This window comes from Rhinopithecus roxellana, chromosome 10, assembly GCF_007565055.1.
Source record: "Rhinopithecus roxellana isolate Shanxi Qingling chromosome 10, ASM756505v1, whole genome shotgun sequence".
Classification (NCBI taxonomy): Eukaryota; Metazoa; Chordata; class Mammalia; order Primates; family Cercopithecidae; genus Rhinopithecus; species Rhinopithecus roxellana.
Window position 1 is genome coordinate 120,072,778 of NC_044558.1, and position 22,898 is coordinate 120,095,675.

The window sequence follows — 22,898 nt, forward strand, 5'->3', positions numbered from 1 at the left end:
CCAACAGCGATTCCTTTAGAGCAGACACAGTAATTTTAACAGTAATCCACAGGCTGCAGGGCACAAGCGGCTGGATTCGCTTGCCTTCTTTCTCCCTCTCCTAGCTGCCTCTTATTTTCCATCTTCAATCAACCATAGGTAGAAAAGTGATGGGACTGACTGGGTTGTATTTTCCCGCTTCCTGGTTCTCTTACCTCTTATCACTGATCCTCCTCCCCTTCAGCTTCTGCTAAGGAGTAATTTACGAGATGCTTGTGCAGTGAGTGTGTACTCAGCTGTTTACACACTGGACCCTTACTTTTTCTGCCTTGCCACCAACTTTGAATCCACTTTCACAATTATAGCAGGTTAACTGCAGCTCTCAAATGTGCTAAGGCAACCGATTTCTGTAGACCCTCTCTCTAATAATCTTCTGTGATATTTTTACAGCACTTCCACATGTATTATTTCTTTTGAGCCCAGCATCAAGTCTAAGGTTGATTCTGTGAGGATCATCTCATTTTCCAGATGAGGAGGCTAAAGATCCGTTAAGCAACTTGCTCAAGATAGTGAGATAAGTGCCAGAGCCCTCCACCTTTAATCCAGGTCTTCCAATGTCTACATCTCTACTCTTCCCACCACCCCAGGACTTCTCGAACTTTCCCGTGAAGGTTCCCTATTTAAATCGGCAGCAAACAACCTCCCCTAGGATGTGGGGTTGAGGCTAGAGGGTAACCTCAGAAGGCAGTACATGCCTCTAATCTTGGGTTGTGTTTTAGAACTTCATGTGGTCTCTTTCCTTTTTTTCATTCTTTTTTATAACATACCTGTGCTTGGATTAGTATAAAAATGAATGTTTTTAATTATGCACAAGTTAATTAATTTGACTTCCTCCCTTTCTGAACTCTCACTACACCAATGTGATCCATAGAAAGTGTTTGTGTTCGAGTTTGTGGAATCTGATTGCTCCAGACTTGTTTGGCCACTATTGTTGGGTTCTGGGGTCACTCGTGGTTTAAACATGGCAGCCACCCCTCTGTAGATACTGAAGGTAGTATGTTTTCCTATAGTGTTGGTCCACAGGACTCTAGGTCATTCTAGTTTGTTCTCTAGTTCATTCTACCCTTTTGTAGGGAGACATACCCCCTTCTTCCACACTTACATAATTCTAAAGCCTGACATAATTTAACTGTCATGCAGACAACCACAAAATGCTCACATGCTGTCCAACAGACAGCAACCCAAGGAACATGTGTGGAGAAGTGACATCCCAGTTCCACTCGGTGATGCAGCCTATTGACCTCAAAATCTGCAGTCTTCCTGTGATGTTTATTTCTCTTCCAGTTTCTGTTATGATTTTGTCAAGCCATTTTGCAGTCTATAGACGAGATGGTGATTTTACCCTCATATATACATATGATATGCAAAAATGGATTCAAAAAGGACAATTGCAGTGACAGCACCCACTTAGAAAGAGGGGGAAAGCAATCATAGCTACTATCTACTGAATCGTTATTATGGCCAGGTTTTGTGTGAAGCAATTTACATGCCTTATTTTCTGTTGATTCTCATTCACCATATGGGGCAAGGACTGTAGTTATCATGATGATTAGAGACGAGAAAAAGTAAGGCCCAGAGAGCTTCTGTTAGGTTCCGTAGCTGGAAAATAGCAGAGGATTTAGAACCTGGGTGGTCCAACTCTAGGACCTGAACTTTTAATCACCTTGTAAGTCTACATTAAGGAGCCCTATCCTATTACTATTAGTAATCATGATGGTGATGATAGAAAAGACATCCAAAGCACATGGCATTTTCTATGGGTCAAGTAGTGCTTACTCTATACACATTAACTCATGAATCCAGAGAACATTGCTATCAAGGAAATGGGATTCCCCACTTATAAATAAAGAAACCAAGGCACGAAGAGTTACATAATTATTACATGCAATAATGTGTACATGTCCACTGCCATGGACAGTCTGTCACCATGGACATTAGGTCCTGGTGTCAACCCTATCCTGTATGGAGCAAGCTAGGCCCTTACAACTGCTATGCTAAGACCAGCTTTTTGTGGACACAGGCATAGGATACAGCAGAGAATCCTTAGTTGTGAGCTGAGTTTCTAGGTTTGCATTGGTGACCACCTGAAGTTCTGACTCTGGCAGGATTGTAGTTTCTTAACTGTGAACTTCTAGACAGTGTTGGTGTTCTGAGCATGCAGTCCTATACATGATCTCAAAGGGTGTTCTCTGTTGAACCCCCCATACCTAGCATAGTACCCAGTATGTAGTTGGGACTTCAGAAATATTTGTTGAATGAATAAATGAAGGATCGTAGAGAATCGTGTTGGAAATGTTTTCAATACTCAGCAGCAACACTTTCTGGGAGTCTGGTCACCTCACACTCCCTTAACCATTGTCTTTTTCTTTTTCTTTTTTTTTCTTTTTTTTTTGAGACAGAGTCTCGCTCTGTCGCCCAGGCTGGAGTGCAGTGGCCGGATCTCAGCTCACTGCAAGCTCCGCCTCCCGGGTTTACGCCATTCTCCTGCTTCAGCCTCCGGAGTAGCTGGGACTACAGGCGCCCGCCACCTCGCCCGGCTAGTTTTTTGTATTTTTAGTAGAGACGGGATTTCACCGTGTTAGCCAGGATGGTCTGGATCTCCTGACCTCGTGATCCGCCCGTCTCGGCCTCCCAAAGTGCTGGGATTACAGGCTTGAGCCACTGCGCCCGGCAACCATTGTCTTTTTCTTAATGCCTGATGTGTCAGGGCCCCTTCCTTCCTTAGTTTTAGATTACATGGTGTCCTTCACTCCTTCAGCTCTTCCCAGGTACTTCCATTCATTGGAATACCAGGCTTCTGGTGTTGCCGATCAGAGTTACTTTTGACCATGGAAACCTAACATGGTTGGAACTTCTATGGTGTAATTTTTGATTGCCTTTCAACTATGAGAGGAAAGGGCTTTATGCTGTAGGCAGTGGTCCTTAAAGTGTGGACTCTGGCCCAGCAGCGTGCACATCACTTGGGAACTTGCTAGACATGCACACTCTTGGACCCTACACCAGACTTACTAAATCAGAAGCTCTGGAGGTTGAAGTAGGACTGCCAATCTGTATTTTAGAAAGCCCTCAAAGTGATTTGAAGTCATGCTTAAGTTTAAGAACCACTGTTATAAGATAAAACAATTTTCCTTGTATTCCAGCTGAGGCACCTGGGATAGGAACTTGTCGCATTTTTTTTCCTTGCATTTTACTTAGGGCCATAAAAAGTAACCAACACATTTTACCACTCTGATATTCCTTATTCCCTCCTCACTGATCAAAGGCAATACCTAGAAAGCCCTTTAAAGAGTTGCCATTTTTGGGCTTAGAGTCTGAGTCTCAAAAACCTATAAGCCATAGTTTAATTAGCTCCTTCACTCTTGCATTTAACAGTTTATTTGTATTTCACTCCCAGATATGGGGGGATGTCTAGAGTCTTCTGTTGTGCTGTACGCCAGAACCAATTGCACACACCAGACATTCTCTCCAAGGGTCCGTTCTTTACAGCATCAATCCTGATATCAGTTTCTATCCTAGTCATGTACAATTGGTTGCATGGAATAAAGATCTACTTGAGTAAGCTCAGATAAAGGGATGAGGGATACTGTGGACAGAAACACATGGAATTCCATGGTAATCTAGGAATAAAAGCAATACCGTGTAATGGTTGTATGCACAGTCACTGGAACCAGGGCAATTGGGACTAAAGCTACCAGTTACCAGTTGTGGGACTGTAGACAAATTATTCAACCTTTCTATGCCTCAGTTTCTTCATCTAGTAGAGATCCTCTTGGTTTCATAGACTTATTTTCTGGATTCATGAGTTAATAAATACAGAATGAATACTACTTGACTTATAGTAAATGTTATGTCTGTGTTTACTATCATCACCATCCTTACTACTAATAGTGTTATGAAGGGCTCCTTGATATGCAGTTGGAAGGTGGTTCCACATTCAAGGCAGCTTAAAGGAGCTCAGTCAGCATCAGCAAATGATGGATGCTCCTTCCTTAGTCGCCCTGTTAACATGACTTAGCCTGGCTGCTTTGTACCATCCTCCTACCAAACGACCTCCTCTGCTTCCTCAAATATCTACTTCCTCCCACCTGAATATGCCTCGGGCCTGCCTTGATCCCCACTGTCTATCTTTTTTTTTTTTTTGGAAACACGGTCTCACTCTGTTGCCCAGGCTACAGTGCAGTGGCACAATCTCGGCTCACTGCAACTACCGCCTCCTGGATTCAAGCGATTCTCCTACCTCAGCCTCCTGAGTAGCTGCTACCTCAGGCGAGTGCTGTCACACCCAGCTAATTGGAGTAAAATCGTTTCTTAAACAATATGGTTCCTAGAGGAGAGACACTAGAATTTTTTTTTTTTTTTTTTTTTTTTTTTTTTTTTTTTAGACAGTCTCACCCTGTCACCTAGGCTGGAGTACAGTGGCACGATCATAGCTTATTGCAGCCTCAAACTCTTGGGTTCAAGCGATCCTCGCACCTCAGCTTCCCAAGTAACTGGGACTGCAGGCACACACCACCATGCCAGGCTGATTTTTTTTATTTTTGGTAAAGATGAGGTCTTGCTGCGTTGCCCATGCTGGTCTCAATCTCCTGAGCTAAAGTAGTCCTTCCGAAGTGCTAGGATTATAGGCATAAGCCAGCACACTTGCCTCCCACTGTACGTCTTAACAGCCTGTCACCTTCTGCTTTGGCTACTAACTGGCAATGACTTTCTGTATTATGTAGTCCAAGTTGCCAGGAGAGAGATAGAGTTGAGTCCAGTTAATCTTTCACACCAGCTAAGGAGCCCGAGGTCAGTGTAGGGATTTGTCACCCTTGGGGCAGGTGCTGGCCCCTGGTCCAATTAGAAGAGGATCAAACATGCAATTGTCCCCAGCAGGCGCTGCAGGTGGATTCCCTTAGAACACGATGGCAGAAAAGCCACACCAAGACCAACACCTTGACTACAGTAGCATATGATAGTGGCAAATCTGTCTCCCTTAAAGTTTTTGGATGACCACTCCCTTCCCCAAACATGCGTTGGCACACAGATGATGAAGACCGGGAAACCCCAAAGTTGACCTGGGAACAGTGTGTGGCCAGCATGGGTCTAACCTGTTTATCAAAGTGGCCCCATGGCAGTGGTTTCTTATTATGTTTTTTATGAAATGTGCTTATCACTTTTCTTAGTTTTAATTTTCTGTCTTGATGAAATGCTAATTTTTTATGTGATCACAAAAACAAATAGAACTGTGACATTCATTTTTCAGTTTCAGTGGTTGCTTTTCATGTTGGTTGAATTGTCTGTTCAATAGCTACACATAGGGCTTTCCTTAGAGAAGTTACTAGGGGGATTTGGCGGCATTTCCATCCCACCACCCTGGTCAATGCTGTTATGCAGGGGTCAGCTAACTCTGTAAAGGGCCCGATCATGAATATTTTCGGCTTTGCAGGCTACGTACAGTCTCCATCACAACTGCTCAATTCCGCTGCTGTAGTGTGAACACAGCCATGAACAATACGTAAATGAGCAGGCAGGGCTGTGTTCCATTAAAACGTTATGGACACCAAAATGTGAATTCCCTGTAATTTTCACTTGTCATGAATTATTCTTTTTTTGATTCTTTTCAACCATTTTAAAATGCAAAAGCTATTCTTAGCTCATGGGCCATTTGAAAAACAGGCAGTAAGCCAGATTTGGCCCACAGGTGGTGGTTTGTTGACTCCTGCTATTATAGAAAGAGTGAGAGTAAAACAAACCTTTCCCATACAGTCCAATACTCATGGCAAGAGAGATGTGACCAAAAGCTGCAGTGGAAGTACCAAAAAGAGGCATTACACTCAGCCTGGGAGGATCCGGGAGGCTTTAGAGAGGTAATGCTTGAGCTATGTCTTGAAGCTGAGTGGAGAAGGCGGAGAAGGGAGTTCTAGAGGGAAGGTACAGCTTGTGCACAAGCAGGAAGTTGAGTAAAGCTGGGAACCAAAAGCAGCTCACCCTGGCTGTGGAATGTCCAGAAACAAGTGTGCAGTTCCAGATGGTGAAGGGCTTAATGAGATGGGCAAAGGTGGTTGGATTTTATCCTGATGGTTAGTCCTCTAGACTTCCAAACCTTGCCTTTGGAGTAAATTATCAATCGGAAGCTCCATATGAGAAAAAGATTAGAAAATTATCATTAGGCAGGGAACAGTTGGCACATGCCTGTAATCCCAGCAACTTGGGTGGCCAAGGCAGGTGGATCACTTGAGCCCAGGAGTTTTGAGACTAACCTGGGCAATGTAGCAAGACCCCATCTCTACAAAAATAAAAATAAAAATCTTAAACAGGTGTAGAGGCACATATTTGTAGTCCAGCTACTTGGGAGGCTGAGACAGGAAGATCGCTTGAGCCCAGGAGTTCAAATCCAGCCTGAACAACATAGCACGACCCTGTCTCTTGAGAAAAATTATCATTGACTTGGTTCTCTTTGTAAGACCAATTACCAAGTGCTGGGAACATGGTGGTGTAGGGGGGCGGCGGTGGGGAAACAGGGGTTGGAAGTTTCCGGAGCCCTACAACTTGCCCCACCCCATCCAGGCCTGTCCCTGAGGCATCACCAAGGAATTTCTAGAACTCTGCTGAGCAGAGTATGAAAACCGTGGCTAAGCCTGATGGAGTATAACAGCGGGATTATAAACGACACAATCTAAATGTGTTCTGGAAAGATTACTCAGAAGATAAAGTGGCTGCCGTAAGGTTGGAGGCAAAGCACCTTATTAGAAAGACTATCATTTGTTCAAATACTTTCTTGAGCTCCTATTATGTGCCAAGCAGTGTGTGGAGATATTCATATCAGTGGTAAATAGGGCAGATGATAAACATTTAGCAAATTAATAGTTACTTTTACATTAAGATGATAGCTAAAATTTACAGCGCACCTACTGTACGTCATTATTCTAAGCACTTTACCAATATTAACTCATTTAATCCTCACTGTAACTTTACAAAATGGGCTGTATTATTGCTTCCATTTTAAAGGTGAAGAAACGGAGGCACTTCACTAAGCAGGTGATGTAGCTGAGGCATTTGGGGTTGCTGGTGTTGGGGTAAGTTCTCTTTAAGGAGGCCGAATTGACACCAGGAAGATAATAAAGGCCAGTTACAGGTTTCCCATGCAGAACTGGGAGGAGCACTGCTGGCAGACTGGAGGGCACGTGCAAGGACTCAAAGATGGAACAACCTGGTCTTGGTGGTTGTGGAGAGCAAAATGCTAGTGTGGTTGAGGCTAGGGAGGTAGAGGGGAGAGTACGAGGGGAGGAGGCTGGAGAAGGAAGCAGCAGGCCTAGCCTACAGGCCTCCTTGGCAATGGGAAGGAGATTAGATTTTCTTCTCCGAGCACAGGAGAGCCTTTGAAGGGAAGTGAAATGATTGGATTTGAATTCCTAAATAACAGCTGCCCTGTGGGGAATGGATGAGAGATTGGCCACAGTAGAAGAAGGAAAACCTGCAGGAGGCTCTTGCAGTAGTCCAGGCAAGAAATAATGTCACCTTGGCCATGAGCAGTGGTGACAAATATGGAGAGAAACAGATGGATTTTGTTTATTGCAATCATTCAACTGAGGAACATTGAAGAGCTGAACTGAGGTTGGAGCAGTGAGGATGGAGAGGAGGGATGAAGTGAAATAGGTTTTTAAGACGTGAAGGACCAATTAGAGGATGAGTGTAATTTTTGTTGGTTTTTAGATGCCTTGGGACATCCAGGAAGAGTTTCTAAGTAGCGAGTTGGCAATGAAGTTAGGAGTCAGGGATCCGCTCCATAAACCTTACAGCGTGCCAGGCCCTGTGTCGGGCCCCACACATCCCTGTTTGGGCTATGCATGCACTGTGGGGAGTGGCCAGGTCTAGCTCATCTTTCTTTCCTAGGCATCTATCGGGCTGGCTAACACATGGTGAGTGAGCCCTCAGTAAGTGTTTCTGGAACTGGAAAGAAGGTACTCTTCATCTGGTGAAGAAGATAGTGATTATAGCATGGTGAGATGAGTGTGTCCAAGAGGAGTTGACACTGGGGCTCTGTTCTGAGGAAGAGTAAAAGCTGGGCAGCGACAGTGAAGGGTATTTCCTTTTGACTCCCTTCCCAATGAGCCAGGATTCCTCGTCATCCCCTATCTCTCTGCAACCTGATTGAGGAAGTGTGTTACCTAACACACCAGCTGTTCCTGATCATCACCCCTGGTCTTCTCCTGAGGCTCCTTTCTCCATCATTGACCCCTTTTAAAAATTGGATTCCAAGCGCAAAGCCTTGCTTCTCTGAGGCAATAGAGGAGGAAATAGCCTAGAGCAGCTGGGGGCTGTAGGTGTCACCTAGTGTCAGCCCCCGCACTTAGCAATATCTTTCTTCCTAACGCTGCAGAGCTCTTGTGTTGTAGACCTCTAATGCAGCCTGTAGACACCTTGACAGAATAATGTTTTTTAATGCATAAAATAAAAACATTGGATTGCAAACTAGACACAATATATTAATAAAACCTTGGATTGCAAAATAGATGCAATATATTAATATATCGATCTATCAAAATGTTTTTTCAATTTCAGGTGTAGTAATATATCTTAACACATTCAATAGCAAGATCTAGAGGCAGTAACTACCATAATTTCAAAGGAGAGATGAGCATAAATGATACTTTGAGATATCTGCAACAACTATCAAATATTATGAAAATAGCTGATTTATTTTGGTGACAAAGTCACAGGTTCAGTAAATACTGCTGTGGCCTGAATCCGTGATTAAAGGAAATGCTAAGTTCCAGTTAGAGCTCCCTAGAATAAAGATTTTTTTTTTCATGCAGTTTCATGGATTCCCTGAATTCTGTTCATGAACTGTGGATATCAGTGGAGCCCCACTCTAACCATTCATTTCGATTACCAAGTGTTTCAGAAACCAGTGACATGAAATGCAAAGTGTTGCATTTTATTTCAAAACTCATTTGATTGGTTTATTTTGACAATAGGGAGTTTGTTCCCATCTGTATTTTACAGATCAAGTACTTGGTCAACAGCAAGTGCTCCATAAATAATAGGTGGATGAGTGGATGGGTGGGCGGATGAGTGGCTGGGTGGGTAGAGAAAACTCAGAAAGGATAAATGACTGTCTAAACACTTACAGCTCATAAGTAATAGAGCTTGAACTTGAAACCACATATTTTTTACTCTAAATCACTTGTTCTTTCTACTCTTCCATGCTACCATCAGCTACTTTTATTTGAAAGAACACAATGATAGGGCGTGTTCTTCAAAATATGCTATTTGAATCATGGGAAAGGACAATCCTATTATTATTTGCTTTGGTCAGAGCACACCTAAAGTACTCTGTTTACTTCTTAGAGGCACATTTTAAGTACACTGAATCTGTTGACTCTTCATGTACTGAGATGGCGAGAGACCCAGAAACTGTCTCTTACAGGCTGTCAATGAGCTATGGATGTGAAATTCAGAGAAGGCCAATTTACATGGTAATGGGAGGTCTGGGGTGGTTTTCTATTGCTCCCCAAGGCAGAACCAAGGCCCAGTATTTACAAGGGACAAGTTTTGGCTCAATTAAAGAACTCAGTAATGATTAGGCCTACTTATTAATGTATCATAGTGGCCTGATGAGATATTGACTGAAAGTATTCAAACATTGACCCTGTTTTTATTTATCCCTTCGATAAGCATTTATTGACAACCTACTCCATGTCAGATGCTGAGGTGGATGCTGCATTCAAAGTGTAGAATACAATACTATTGGAGATAGTCGATCTTATAAAGATGGAGTCTACTGGGAGACAGTGAGTAAGTTTTTAAAAACAATAGTTATTAATAAGTATTTTGAAGGAAATAAATGGAGTGCTATGATTCAGAAGAAAAACTGAGGTAGGAACAGAAGAGCTATGGTCATGTGTCCATGAGTAGGTGACATTCGACTTGAAACCTGACAGATTGAAAAAAGCCAGCCTACAAGGGAGTGAAGGGGGGTGGGGCTAGAAGAAGTAGCAAGTGCAAAGGCCCCGAGGCAGACTTTTGTGTCCAAGAGTCTGAAAGAAATAAGCTGGACTTGGGGAGCAGAGGCAGAGTGCAGGAGAATAATGGCAAGGAATGGGTGTGAAGACATCATCAGGAACCAGCCCAGGGAGAGCCTGGGGAGGCATATGGATGCAGTTCTCAGTATCATGATGGGAAGCCATTGGAGAATTTTAGTCCAGGGAGTAACAGGACCTGTTTCATATTTTAAAAGATCACTTTGGCTACTGGACAGAGAATAGATTGAAAGTTAAAAGGGAGACACCAAGATACTCTTGCACTAGATCGGGAGGGGAATGAATGGATGCTTGGGCCGAATCCAGCCTGTAGAGATAGAGAAGGTGAATTTGAGATTATTGGGAAATTCAACTGAGATTTTTAATGTATTGAATGTGGGGAGTGACAGAAAAAGAAGAGTCGAGGGTGATTAGTGGTGTGGTTGACCATGATGGGGAGCAGGGCCAGAGGGAAGTCTATGTAACCATTTGTCAGCAACTCTGAAACCATGTCACAGATTTCAGTGGTTCTTAACAGGGGATGATGACATTTACTTAGGGGATGTTCAGAAATATTGGGGAGGGGACTTTCACAGTAGTCAACATAATGGAGGGCACTACTTTGTGGACAGGAGTCAGGAATGCTAAAAGTCCCACATCACACAGGACGGCTCCCATAATGAGGAGCCATCCTATGTAGAATGCCAGTCATTTCCTCCTGGAAAAGCATTGGTGGACTGAATCTCTTTCAATTCTAAGAAACTAGGGCCGGGCACGGTAGCTCACGCCTGTAATGCCCACACTTTGGGAAGCCAGGGTGGGCGGATCATGAGGTCAGGAGTTCAAGACCAACGTGGCCAACATAGTGAAACCCTGTCTCTACTAAAAATACAAAAATTAGCCAGGCATGGTGGTGCCTGACTGTAGCTACTTGGGAGGCTGAGACAGGAGAATTGCTTGAACCCGGGAGTCGGAGGTTGCAGTGAGCTGAGATTGTGCCACTGCACTCCAAACTGGGTGACACAGTGAGACTCTGTCTTAAAAAAAAAAAAAAAAAGAATCTAGGAAAATGCAGTTTTCACACTCTCTGCCATTCATATCTTTTTTGTGAATTATTTGAGTCAGGTCATCATTTTATAAGTAATTAACTGAAATTAGCCATAGGGAGGAGAAGGAGATTTGGTGGGGGTGGAGAAGGGACATAAAGCAGGAAGAAGGAAGGATGAATCTTGGAGAGTGGGACTTTGGTGGTGGGTCAGCTTGGGTGGCTGGGGACACTGGGGCCCGTAGAGGGAGGGGATAGGGTAGAAGGTGGTGAAATACAAGCTTCACCACCTTGCGTGCTTCCTACGGCTGTGCTGCACACCAACCATGCTTGCCTGGTCTAGAGGCTGCCCAGCTGTGTCCCTAAGCACACTTTAAACCTCTCCTTTTGATCATTTGAGTCCCCAGTGTAAATTCTTCCTTCAGGCAATGAGAGAGCTGCCATAACTTAGTCAGATCCTGGTCAACACTGTATACACGAGAATGGAGAAAAGCAACCCGAGCCTTCCTGGCTAATAAAATCACTGTCCGACTTGGGCAAATAGTTGTCCTTTCCATCTCCCTAGCTGGATAAAAATAATCTAATTATTTTCAAACACATGATTTCATCTGGACCTCACAACAACACTGAGAGGCAGGGCATGTGGTATTATTGGGTCCATTTTACAGATACAGTCACTGAGGTTCAGGAGACTTAACTTGCTGGAATCAAGCAGTCTATAAGGCACAGAGCAGGGGCCAGAACTTGGGTGCAGGGCTCCTTCAGAGGTTTCCTAATGGCAAGTGGGCCCCTTGGGGAGTAACAGAAAATGATGAAACTGCTTCAAAACAAATGGATCCCAAATGGAACAGAATATAAAATTAACTGCCCAAGAAAGGCATTTTATCGTGTACAAGAAATTGATCGGTACCCAGTTGGTATTTCCTCCCACCTGGTAAGGTAAAATCACCATACAGTAATCCTTTTTAGCACCTTGGGGGTAAAACACTTGACTCTTGCTGGGTGCCCAGCGCTGGAGGCCCCAGTTTTGTGCCCCTTCCCTCCCAATGATGCTGCAAAAGCTGGAGCACCCTGCCTGAACCTCGATGAGCTGGGCCATCTTTCACATGGTAGAGGCAGGGCCAAGCTGTGGCTCAATTCTAGAGGGTGCCTTTCACACCCTGGAATGCATGACTGGCACCCCATGGAGCTGTGCAGGGCACAATGGGGCAGTGTTTATTGTCCATGAAAAATCATATGAAGCAGCTGCAAAGAAGTCTAATTGTTTTCCTGGTAATATGCCCATGACTCCCTGCACACACACACACACACACACATACACACACAAACACACACACACCTCTTCTCAGGAGCTTTGGTCCCAGTTTGCTATATCAGGCCCAAAGCTCTTTCTCTCTTTCAGCCCAAACATCATTTGAGCCAAGGTAGCTTTCTCCTCCAACTGAGAAAAGTTCCCCTCTTAGAACCGGCAAACGTGTAGGCGTGACGTTGTGCTTAGACATGGCAGGAAGGAGAAGCAGAGTGACAACTCTGAGGGAACCAAGAAAGCCCAAAGGGGAGACAAGGTTTAGAGTGAAATCAAGATTGGATTTTGTCATGAAAGGCAGAACTGGCAAAAGCATCATTACAAGGCATTAACCTTGTTACACATAGACGAACAAGCAGAGGCTGGGATTCAGAAATAAATTACACATAATAAACTAGACAGAATAGGCTGAGAGCACATAGCGATTAGCCCTAAGGGAAGAAGGGCAGAAGAAAGCCGGAAAAAAAAAGAGAAAGAAACACACGACCGAAACCAAGCAACCACGATTATGCCTAAAGAGAAAACAATAGAAAAAAACAAAAAAAGAAACAAGAAACCTCCCCCACACCCACCCCCCTACTGCCCTGACCCCCCCCCCCCCCCCCCCCCCCCCCCCCCGTCTTCTTCCTGGCTCCCTGGGTATTAACCTCACTTTTGTGAGGACGTTTCTCTGGAGCCTGTCTTTCTTTTGTTTTCATTTGCCGCAATAAGCATAAGAAAGCCATTCAAAGGGTTCCTTTTCCCATTCACAGGGACCTGTCCATTTCTGTGTGTTTCCAGCACAAAAGAATCCATTTCCATTCAGCCAGAGCAGCCCCTAGAGTTTTCATGAGGTCCAAGCCTCCTCTCCTATTTTCTTCCAGGCTCGCTGTTGTAATTGGCTACAAAATCCTGACTGTGGCCAGGGTCTTCCAGGCTGGTGAGAGGAACAAGCACTTGTCCACGTCATGGTCCCTGCAGCTGAGGAAGAACTGCACTTTAGTGTCTGCTCCAACAAGTTGCGATTGTCATTTCTTAAACAGTGACTTGCTTTTGGTTCCAAGTAGCAGAAAACCCAACTGACGGTGGCTTAAACCATGGCAACTATTGTTAACTTAGTCAAGTGTTTAAAAGTTGGAGGTCTGTGGCTCAGTGGTGTCTCTAGGAACGTAGAATCTCTTTTCTTTTCCCTGCACCAATCGTAGCATGTTGCTTTCTATCCTTCATCTTGAATCTCATGGAAACAGAATGGTTGCCACGAGTCTACACATGATGAGATAACACAACTGTATTCCAGAGGAAGTGAGGGAAGAGGGCAAACGGGTTCTCCTCAAGAGCCTTCTGTTATCAAGGAGGAAACTTATTCCCAGAAATCCTTCCAGTGGACTTCTTACATTTCCCTGCCCAGGACTGGGCCACATGGCCACCCTCAGCTCTCAGGGTTAGGAAAGTCAGTGTCTGGCGATAGGGAATGGAGTTGCCATTTGGCTTGGCCCAGTGATAGCTTCCACCAGGCTTGGGTTCATTGCTATCTGAACAAAATTAGGGTTCTTCCTGGCAAAGAGGAAATAACTGCCATGGGTGTGACAGTAACTTTTTAAATGAAGTAATGATAGCAAGCATGGGTTTTGTGTTGCTGTGTGCCAAACACTGTTCTAAGCTTTAGTGAGGCTTACGCACAAACTCATTCAGTCCTCATAAAAAGTCTGTGGCATAAAAAGTCTGTGCTCTTATCATTTCCACCATATAGAGGAGGAAACTGAGTCACAGAGAGATTAAATCACATGTACAAAATTACTTAGCTAAGAGTGACAGAGCCAGGAGTCAAACTTAGGTGGTCTGGCTGGCTCTCTATGCTATACTGCCTTCATTAGGTAACATGATAAAATACTTCAAGTAGCACACAGTAAGTATTAATACATGTTAGCTGGTATTGTTATTATTATTACTATTATCATATCTTTTTCGTAACCGCCCTGCCAATCAGACACATCAGCCTTATTAGATAGTTTAGAAAGCTAACCCCTAACAGGGTTAAATTAATTGCCCAGGTCACACAGTGAGTGAGAGAACCAAGCTTAAATGTCAGCGAGTGCCAGGTGTTCTCTCAAGTTTGAGAATGTTGATTTAATGGCTGCACCACTTACCTATTACTTTTTTTTAAGGTAGGGTCTCACTTTGTTGTCCAGGCTGGAGTGCAGTGGTTCAATCATAGCTCACTGTAACCCGAAGCTCCTGGACTCAAGCGATCCACCTGTCTCAGCCTCCTAAATAGGTGGGACAACAAATGTGTGCCACACACCTGGCTAATTTTTCATTTCTATAGAGATGGGGGTCTTGCTATGTTGCCCAGGCCGGTCTCCACTCTTGGCCTCAAGCGATCCTCTTGCCTCAGTTACCTATACTATTGATCCCGGACTTACTTTGAAAAAACTACAATTGTTGAGGGCAGCCAGAAATCAGAGAAGGACACCGGGAAAGGTTAGATGGTAATTTGGGATGGATTTCTCCTTGTTCCCTTTCAGCTTTTGAGCTGCCTCTGGTTTCTTGGAGCCAGTCTTTCACAAACAGGATCTCTCATCCCACCTCAGGAAAGACTACCCATGGTTCTTGGTGAATTAGAACAGGTACAGTATTAAGCACCTACTGTATACCAGACCTAGATGTACACTGTCCCATCTGGTCCTTGTGGATAATCTGCAGTCCACATCCATTACTTTTTCTGTGTTGTGAGATGAAGGGAGTGGAGTCCTCTAGCCAGAGATAGTGGTATTAGAACATTCTGGATACCCAGGCAGAGATGATGCCCTATTCTCCACGTTAGCCTCTCTGCAGTGCTCAGATATTTAGTAAAAATAACAGGCATGGTCAGCTGGTCTTACATTTGAACAATTCTGGATTTATTTTAAAGCAAGATGTGTGGCATGGTTTTACTTATTTTTTTTAATCCTAGAGGTCATCCGACTTTTCTTTTTCTGCTCATGGTCATGAGGCTTCCTTATCTAAACAGTGATCTATTGTTCCAATCCTTAGACCCACAGAGAATTTTTTTTCCTTAACTTCAATTTTCACAGGACAGCTCCTCATCTTCCCATATTGCATGAAAAGTATCTTTCAACAAGAAAGAAAAAAAAACCTCTAATGAGCTTTCCCCAAATCTTCTTAAACCGAGTTCACTATAGAATATTTTATGCAAAAACATCGCCTTCTCTTAGGTTACGACATCTTTTCCTTGAAAAGTGATCAGGACATTGGACAAATCCTGGCTAGCTTATCTTTTCCTTGCAGCGCAACTGCAACAAAGAAATATAGACGGCACTTTAAAGGCTTCAGAAATCAATTTAGCCCATAATCCATTTAGTTTAGATGTTAATGAAACTTGGTGGGTTTAAAAATAATGAATATTTAATAAGACATAAATTGAAAGACGTAAACACTGTTGGCAATAATATAATGAAGTTAATAAGTCTTAGCCTCTGCGTGGCTACCTCCCCTCCCCAGATAGGGCGATTTTTAGGAGTTGCTGTGTTGCTTACTGAAGTTCGCTGGCTGCAACTTCAACGTGCCTTTAAAAACCTTAGTACAGTTGGGAACTGAGCTCTGGCAGATAAAGTGTGCTATCACACTGTGTTCAGTAGCTGCAGACGGCAACGGCTCTTCCTAGCTCCATATCTTCCAGAGATTTGTGTAACAAACTCAGTTTCCTGTCGTTGAAGGCAGGACGCAGCATAAAGCACTTCATTCCTTTTAAACAAAAAAGAAAAAGACATTTTGGTCAACACTCTGTCTGCTCTGGGTTTAAAGAGGGGCTTTATTTAATGATCAGGACCAAGCATGTGATTACATGTGCTCAGAGCCTCAGACAATTTAAATGCCTTCAGCTTGGGAGTTAGACTTTTTGTTTTCCCCTTTAAAAGCATAGCACCAGGGCCAGCCCTTCGACTTGGTTCCTCCTTAGCTCTGTGGCTCGATCCTATCCATCGTCCATGACTGTGTCTGCCTTTTCACCCCCCGAGTTAGCTACCCTGTCTTCGGGCTTCCTGTGGTCCCTTTTGGTAAATCTAGAATCACTCCTTTCTGCCGTCACGCCCAATAGGATCGTCCGTGTCACATCTTGGGAAATGTTTGTGTTTAACCTCACAGAAACCAACGCCTAGCTAAAATGAATTGGCGGCAGGATTTTGAAAACAGCCAAGTATGAGATAGTCTGCCTCCGAATTCAGCGGTGGGCTGTCTCTTGGCACTAAAGTGGAATTCAGCTTCATATATCAGCTGGGGGGTGTTAAATAGATGGCCAGCTCGCTTTGGCATTCAATACCTGTTCATACACAGTAAACAGGGGCTTTCTTTGGTTGGGCAGGTATGGTGATTTTGCAAGGTAATGAAAGGTTGCTCTCGGGGAATCTTGTCTAAGAAAATATATGTGGGGCCCAGAAGTGGGATCCTGCCTAGGAGGACATGAGTGACATTTTATCAGTATAATGAGAAGTATCGTTGTTAAAAACTATTATTATTTTTTTGTGCGTTTGTGTGCATGTTCAGAAAGAAGGGGATCAACCTGAAAGAGTCCAACCAATCGCATCATCTACCTTGATCCATTCCGACCTGACATCCGTTTATGGCACCGTGGTAATGAACAGGACTGTTTTATTCTTGGGGACTGGAGATGGCCAGTTACTTAAGGTTGGTTTTCTGTGCCTTCTTCAAATGTCTATTTTAATAGTGATATTTTGTGCTTTAAAAAAAAATTTTTTTTAATGCTTCTGGGTTATCCATGAGACCAAACCAAGAACTTTGTGAACTCCTTAAAGACCCCCAGAAATGGCCTGGAAGAAAATCTGGAATTCTGTATGTAAGAACGCCCCATAGCCATGTAATGAAGTATCAGCTACCTTGCTGCCCAGGAGTGTGCCAAGATATTTTTCCTTCCTTACTCATAAGCCACCTGGGTGAGGTAAATGGAGGTCTGGTCCCTACCCCAACCCTGACTCACCTTCCCAAGACATGTAACCTTTTAGTTCTAGCTCCTTTATCATGGAAATGGACAAAGCACCTGATTTCTCACAACTTGAAAGAGAGGAGAGATTATAGGGCTTGAAAAGAATTAAAAACAGGTGTTCCTTCCCTCCAGCCCACTTACCACCCACAGAGGGGGTTTGTTTTCTGCCCTTTGTACCCACATACACCACAGAGAGGTTAGAGATCTAAAATCCTTTGAGACTCCTCTTGACTTTTATCTCAGAGGACTATTTTTTCCCCACTGTATGGATATACCCTGGTCAAGTGCAGGTTTTTATTCACTGATGAGAGGGAAGAGGGCAGGAGGAGAAAATAAAATCAGAGATACCAAATGACTTGTCTGAAGTTATCTAGCGGTCATCTTATCAATGTCATCAGCAAACATGTATTGAAGACCCTCTGTGTTCTCCAGCAACATTCATGGTTGGGAACTGCACCATTTCTATGACTAAAGACTGAAATTCCTTGGCCTCTCTGCAGCCATCCATTTACTCGCAGCTCAGATTCTTAGTTGTAATAATGGTAGATCTGTTTCCCTCAACTGATCTCCCACAGATAACTCGCTGTGTGACTTTAGGTGAGTTGCTTAACCTCTCTGAGCCTCCATTTCTTTACCAGTAAAATACAGTTCTACTAGACAACCCAGAAAAACCCCTTCCTCTTCTGATAGTCTCTAATTATGTCTTCTGCACATGTATTCCCCACCACCCCCATCCCCAAGTCAAACCTATTTATTTGCTCCTGTTTGATCCTATTTCCAGATATGATCCTGTTTCCACACTTTTGCTCATACTGTACTTCCAGCCTGAAATGCTTTTTTGTTTTTTCTCTTATTTACGGCACCTTATGTATCTATACTCTGGCTCAGCTCAAACCCCACCTCCTCTTTGATGACATCTAGGCCTGGAGTGACCTTGCTCCCCTCTCATTTCCTGAAATACTCATGATCTATGTCATTCTTGTGGCTCATTCCAAATGTCTTGCCTGGAGACCTCACCTTTTCACTGGCGTTTGTGTTGCCTTCCCAACTTGATTTTAAGCCTCATGAGAAGGGGGCCATGAATTCCCACCGCCTAATACAGTGCTGAGTGCCTGGTAGGCATTTGATTTAATCTGTTTTCTTTGGAGGAAACCCAGTAACATATGGGAGGGAGTTTGTTTGTATACACATTCTTTTAAAATATACATTGATCATCTTTCCTGTTGTGTTAGCTTTATTTCCTGGGGAAGGGTAAATACCCATCCATCATTCTACACAAGTCACTGGGTGACATCTGTAGCTCCACCAACGTGGTCAGGCTTATTGGACCCATTTGCCTGGCAGGAGTTTCCATCAAGCCTTTCTGGGCCTCCTTACCAATTATCTCTTCAGATTTGGGATGTTTTTGATGGATGTTTTGACAAGAACACTGTTTCCCCAAAGCCAAGCCAACCAAACTGCTACATGGTGAATTGGAGGTGAAGGAACACTCGTCTGTAAATAGTTCCCCATGGGACGGCCTGGTGTTGCCTGTCCTGTGTGTTCACCCAGCAGCCTGCATGCGGCTGGCTAGCTTCTAGAGATGTGGCAACGAGGGAGTGAGACCAAGCTGCAACTTCATGCTGCTGAGGAGGCCACGATCGAAGTCTCGAAGTCTCGCTCTCCTCAGGGTCTGTATGGGGTACCCATTCAGAAGCTACCTGTGTGGCCCCTTGTTTTTTTAAGGTTTGAATAACAAAGGCAGCTTTTTGTTGTTTGTTTTGTGACTGCTAATGTTTACACAGTGCTTCCTAGATGCCAAGGGACTCTATATCTTCTAATGAATTCAGTCCTCCCCATGACACAACGGGGCAGGCCCACTATTCCCATTTTACTGATGAGGGAATCAAGCCCCAGAGAAATGGGATGATGTTGCTCAAGGTCACACAGGGGCAGAGCAGGGATTTGAACCTGGAATGACTTCAGAGACTGCACTAAGATCCCTTATGCTACACTGACTTTGTGACCTCTGCTGCAGACATGGGGACTACTCTCTGAGGATTCTGGGGGACACGTGGGAGACATGGGGATAGGGGTCCATGCCCTGGCAGGGGACATATGCTCCTGGGGCGAGTCAGGTTTCCTAGAGGCTCAGGAAGGAGTCCCAGCCTGAGAAGAAGGCGGACCATCTGACTGAGGGAACACCTCACTGGCATGGTAACTTCTTGGGAATTAACACCCACCCCCAAGCTCCCAATAAGAGAGAAGTTCTCTCCCTCAGGAGAAAGGTGTGAGGGATGCACTTGAGCTGACTTGGCCCGCCAGGCTCCCTAGGGCAGCTCAGTAACGCCCAAGCCTCTCTTCTATATCCTGTGTACAGATTCTTGGATGTAGCCCCTGAATTTACCCAGAATCCTGAAGACCCAGGATCGGGCGGATAATTTGGAAGCTACTGATAATCCCCAAATCCCTTTATTCAGAAGCTTTGAGCGTCTCCCTTGCCAAGGCTTGTCACCAGAACTGTTAGAAAGGATGAACACTGATAGACACAAGCTTGGCTCCTTAAGCCACAGTGTGGGGGAACTAATGAGCAGCAAAAAACAAAACTCAACCCAATGCAGACAGTAGGAGGAGGAGTAGAAAGAGGGCTCGGATCAGCCACAGCCTGACTCCAGTTTCTGAGTGATCATGAGTTGACGGCATTTTGACATGAGCCAGGCACAGTTGTATATACCTTGTTGAATGAGAGTCAGGAAACAGCAGTTGGAGCCCAATTGCTGTTTTTTACCACCACCAGTAAAAACCTGGCTTCTTAAGTCTCTGCAAATTCTATGAGTTGTAATATAATTTGGTGTAATTTTAAGCTTCATGTTTAGATAATTTTTCCTTATTGTAAAGGTAATATATGCCCATGTAAAAAGTTTCAGAGTTGTGGGGGGTGAGAGGACAGCAAATAAAAAATTACCCCTAATTGTGTTGTGCGGAAGCGACTACTGTCAGCATTTTGGATTCTCTATTTATGTAGTTGAGGTCGGCTTTTGCATCCCATTTTTGCATCCTTTTCTTCAGTTAGTGAGGGAAAATGCTTATATTAAAATGTTATTGTAAACCTTTTGTAAATAGTATTTTTAAATAACTATATCATATTCTATTATTTGGGTACATTATTTTGAACTTAAGCTAAGATACCGGATCACTTTAAAAGTATCTTTAAAGACACACATTTTCCAAGGAAGACGGCATTACCTCCAAAGGTAAGATTTCACTGATGATCTGTGAAGAAACTAAAGGTTATAGTATGCCAGTACCTTTACTGTCCTCCTTCTCTTGCCTTTAGACCTAAGTCCCTTTATAAGATTTTGGGGAAATAGAAGGAATTTAGAACTCAAAGCGTCCTTTGAGAGCATCTAATCTGCTCTTTTATTTGATCAGTGTACAGTCCCATGGTGGTGAGGTGAGTTATGTCTTGTCACCCCCCCGCCGTTATTTCCCCATCCTGCTTCCTTTCGGAACATGATTGCATGCTGGATTTTTTTCAGTCGTCAGCATCTCCACTGAGATCAGCTGAAAAGTATGGTCACACTGAACTCAGCTTTGCGGAATTCACATTTCACATGTTGCACAACGTATGCATTTTGGTAAACACACACCCAAGCCTTTCTCCAGATGATAGTATAGCCTATCACGTGGTTTGGATTCCTTTGAGCTGACTCTGTTGCCTCTAGAAAATTGTCCTTATTTCAGAGGCAGAATTGCGTATTTTGAGCTTTTCCAGGTGGTAAAATAAGTAATAACAGAATATGCATGAAATTTGAAATTTGTAACTTTATGCATGCCCATTAACCTTTCTTGTAAGCATAAAAGATAAGAAGGCAATGGGCAAGGAAGAATAATCGCTAACATTTCTGAGCGCTTCCTGTGTGCTGGACGTTAGAACCAGCATCTACACGGGTTAACTGGTTTAATCCTTACCAGTCAATACCCTCACCTCCACCACTTTATAAATGAAAAAACTTAAAGCCTTGAGAGGTTAGGTATCTTGTTCAAGGTGCTCTGAACCAAAATAATCTGTCCAGAGCCGGAGCTTCTATCCCCCAACTAAACTGCATTAACTCTTACAGAGCTTAGTAGAGTTTGAGGAGCTGGTTTTTGTTATATTTCTTCCTAATACTGGAGTATAAGGGTTGATACCAAGATGCAGATGTTTGAGGTTTCATGAGAAGGGGCCAGAAACCTTGTGGTTTAGTTTGTTCCTATTTGGGGATGGCCTCCTAGCAACCCAGCTGCGTGCAGAGCCCGTTCCTCTCAGAGCCGCACATAATTCATGGGGGTCTCTGAATCTCCTTTGGGGCCCCAGCTTTACCCCAGTCACTCCTTTGTAGGAAAGACAGGGATTCTGTATTCCAGTTGCTGTTTTGAATGGTGTCATCCGTAAAGACTAGTGTCTTCCTGACCTCCCAGGGACTGTAGTAGGGTTCAGGATACAGGAAGCTATATCACACAGCTCTATCTTGTCCCCATATCCAGTCTTGAGGTATTTCCTATGTGCTTGAGGTCAGACTGGTTACCTATGTGACCCTCAAAAAACTCTACTCCCACTTAATGGCTTTCTTTCTTTTACTTATTTATTTTTTTCTTTTTTGAGCCAAGGTCTGACTCTGTTGCCCAGGCTGGAGTGCGGTGGTGCAGTCTCGGCTCACTACAACCTCTGCCTCCTGGGCTTAAGTGATTCTCCCACCTCAGCCTCTTGAGTAGCTGGGACTACAGACCTATGTCCCCACACCTGGCTAAGGTTTTGTATAGACAGGGTTTTGCCATGTTGCCCAGGCTGGTCTCAAACTCCTAGGCTCAAGAAATCCTCCCACCTATGCCTTCCAAAGAGCTGGGATTACAGGCATGAGCCCCTGCACACGGCCCCATTGATGGATTTCGTTTATTCAAATCACAGCAAAATTAAACCAGCTCCAAAAAGTTCTGTCTGAATTCAAACAGAAGCAAAATCTCTGTATTACCTAAAGAGTCTGCCTTGACTGTGGTTATTAAAGTTTTTGAATGAACGTTTAAGGGAAAAAAATCTTTTGTAAAGACAAGCTCTACTATATACCCAGAAAGTGTTCAAATAAGGAATAGGAGAACTTGGGGAACCTAGAACAGGACCTGGGACCGGAAGTGGTGGTGGTGGGGAAGACTGAGCTAACAGACCAAAAAGTTAAAACAGCAGGAAGTGTCAAAACTTGGAAGTGGGTTCATTGGTGGGCCGTTTAGGATGTCATGTGAAGCCTACTTCAAATTCTCCCTACCTCATTAATTCCAATTTATGAGTTTTGCAGGGACTCCCCAATTTGAAACTTTTGCTCCCATATAATCCACAAATCTAGAACCTGTGGTTGAGACTGTATGCTTCTCTTACTATCTACGCTGCAACAAGTAGATTGGAAACAAAAGACAAATTTGCCTTAACTTTTATATTTCATCTTTGTTACTCCTAACTACTGAGGCACATTGAATACTTCCCTTGCTTTCTCCTGTGTGTGCGTGTGTGTGTGA

General features: G+C 43.8%; 1 protein-coding gene across 2 annotated transcripts in view; it reads left to right on the forward strand.

The window, feature by feature from the left end:
- The window catches only part of PLXNC1 (plexin C1), a 160,477-nt gene that overhangs the window by 4,084 nt on the left and 133,495 nt on the right, over window positions 1–22,898 (forward strand). For both annotated transcript variants that reach the window (XM_030939504.1, XM_010383921.2), the window contains exon 2: window positions 16,916–17,056. In XM_030939504.1, the coding sequence (XP_030795364.1) occupies window positions 16,916–17,056 (141 nt within the window). The remainder of the gene's footprint in view (window positions 1–16,915; window positions 17,057–22,898) is intronic.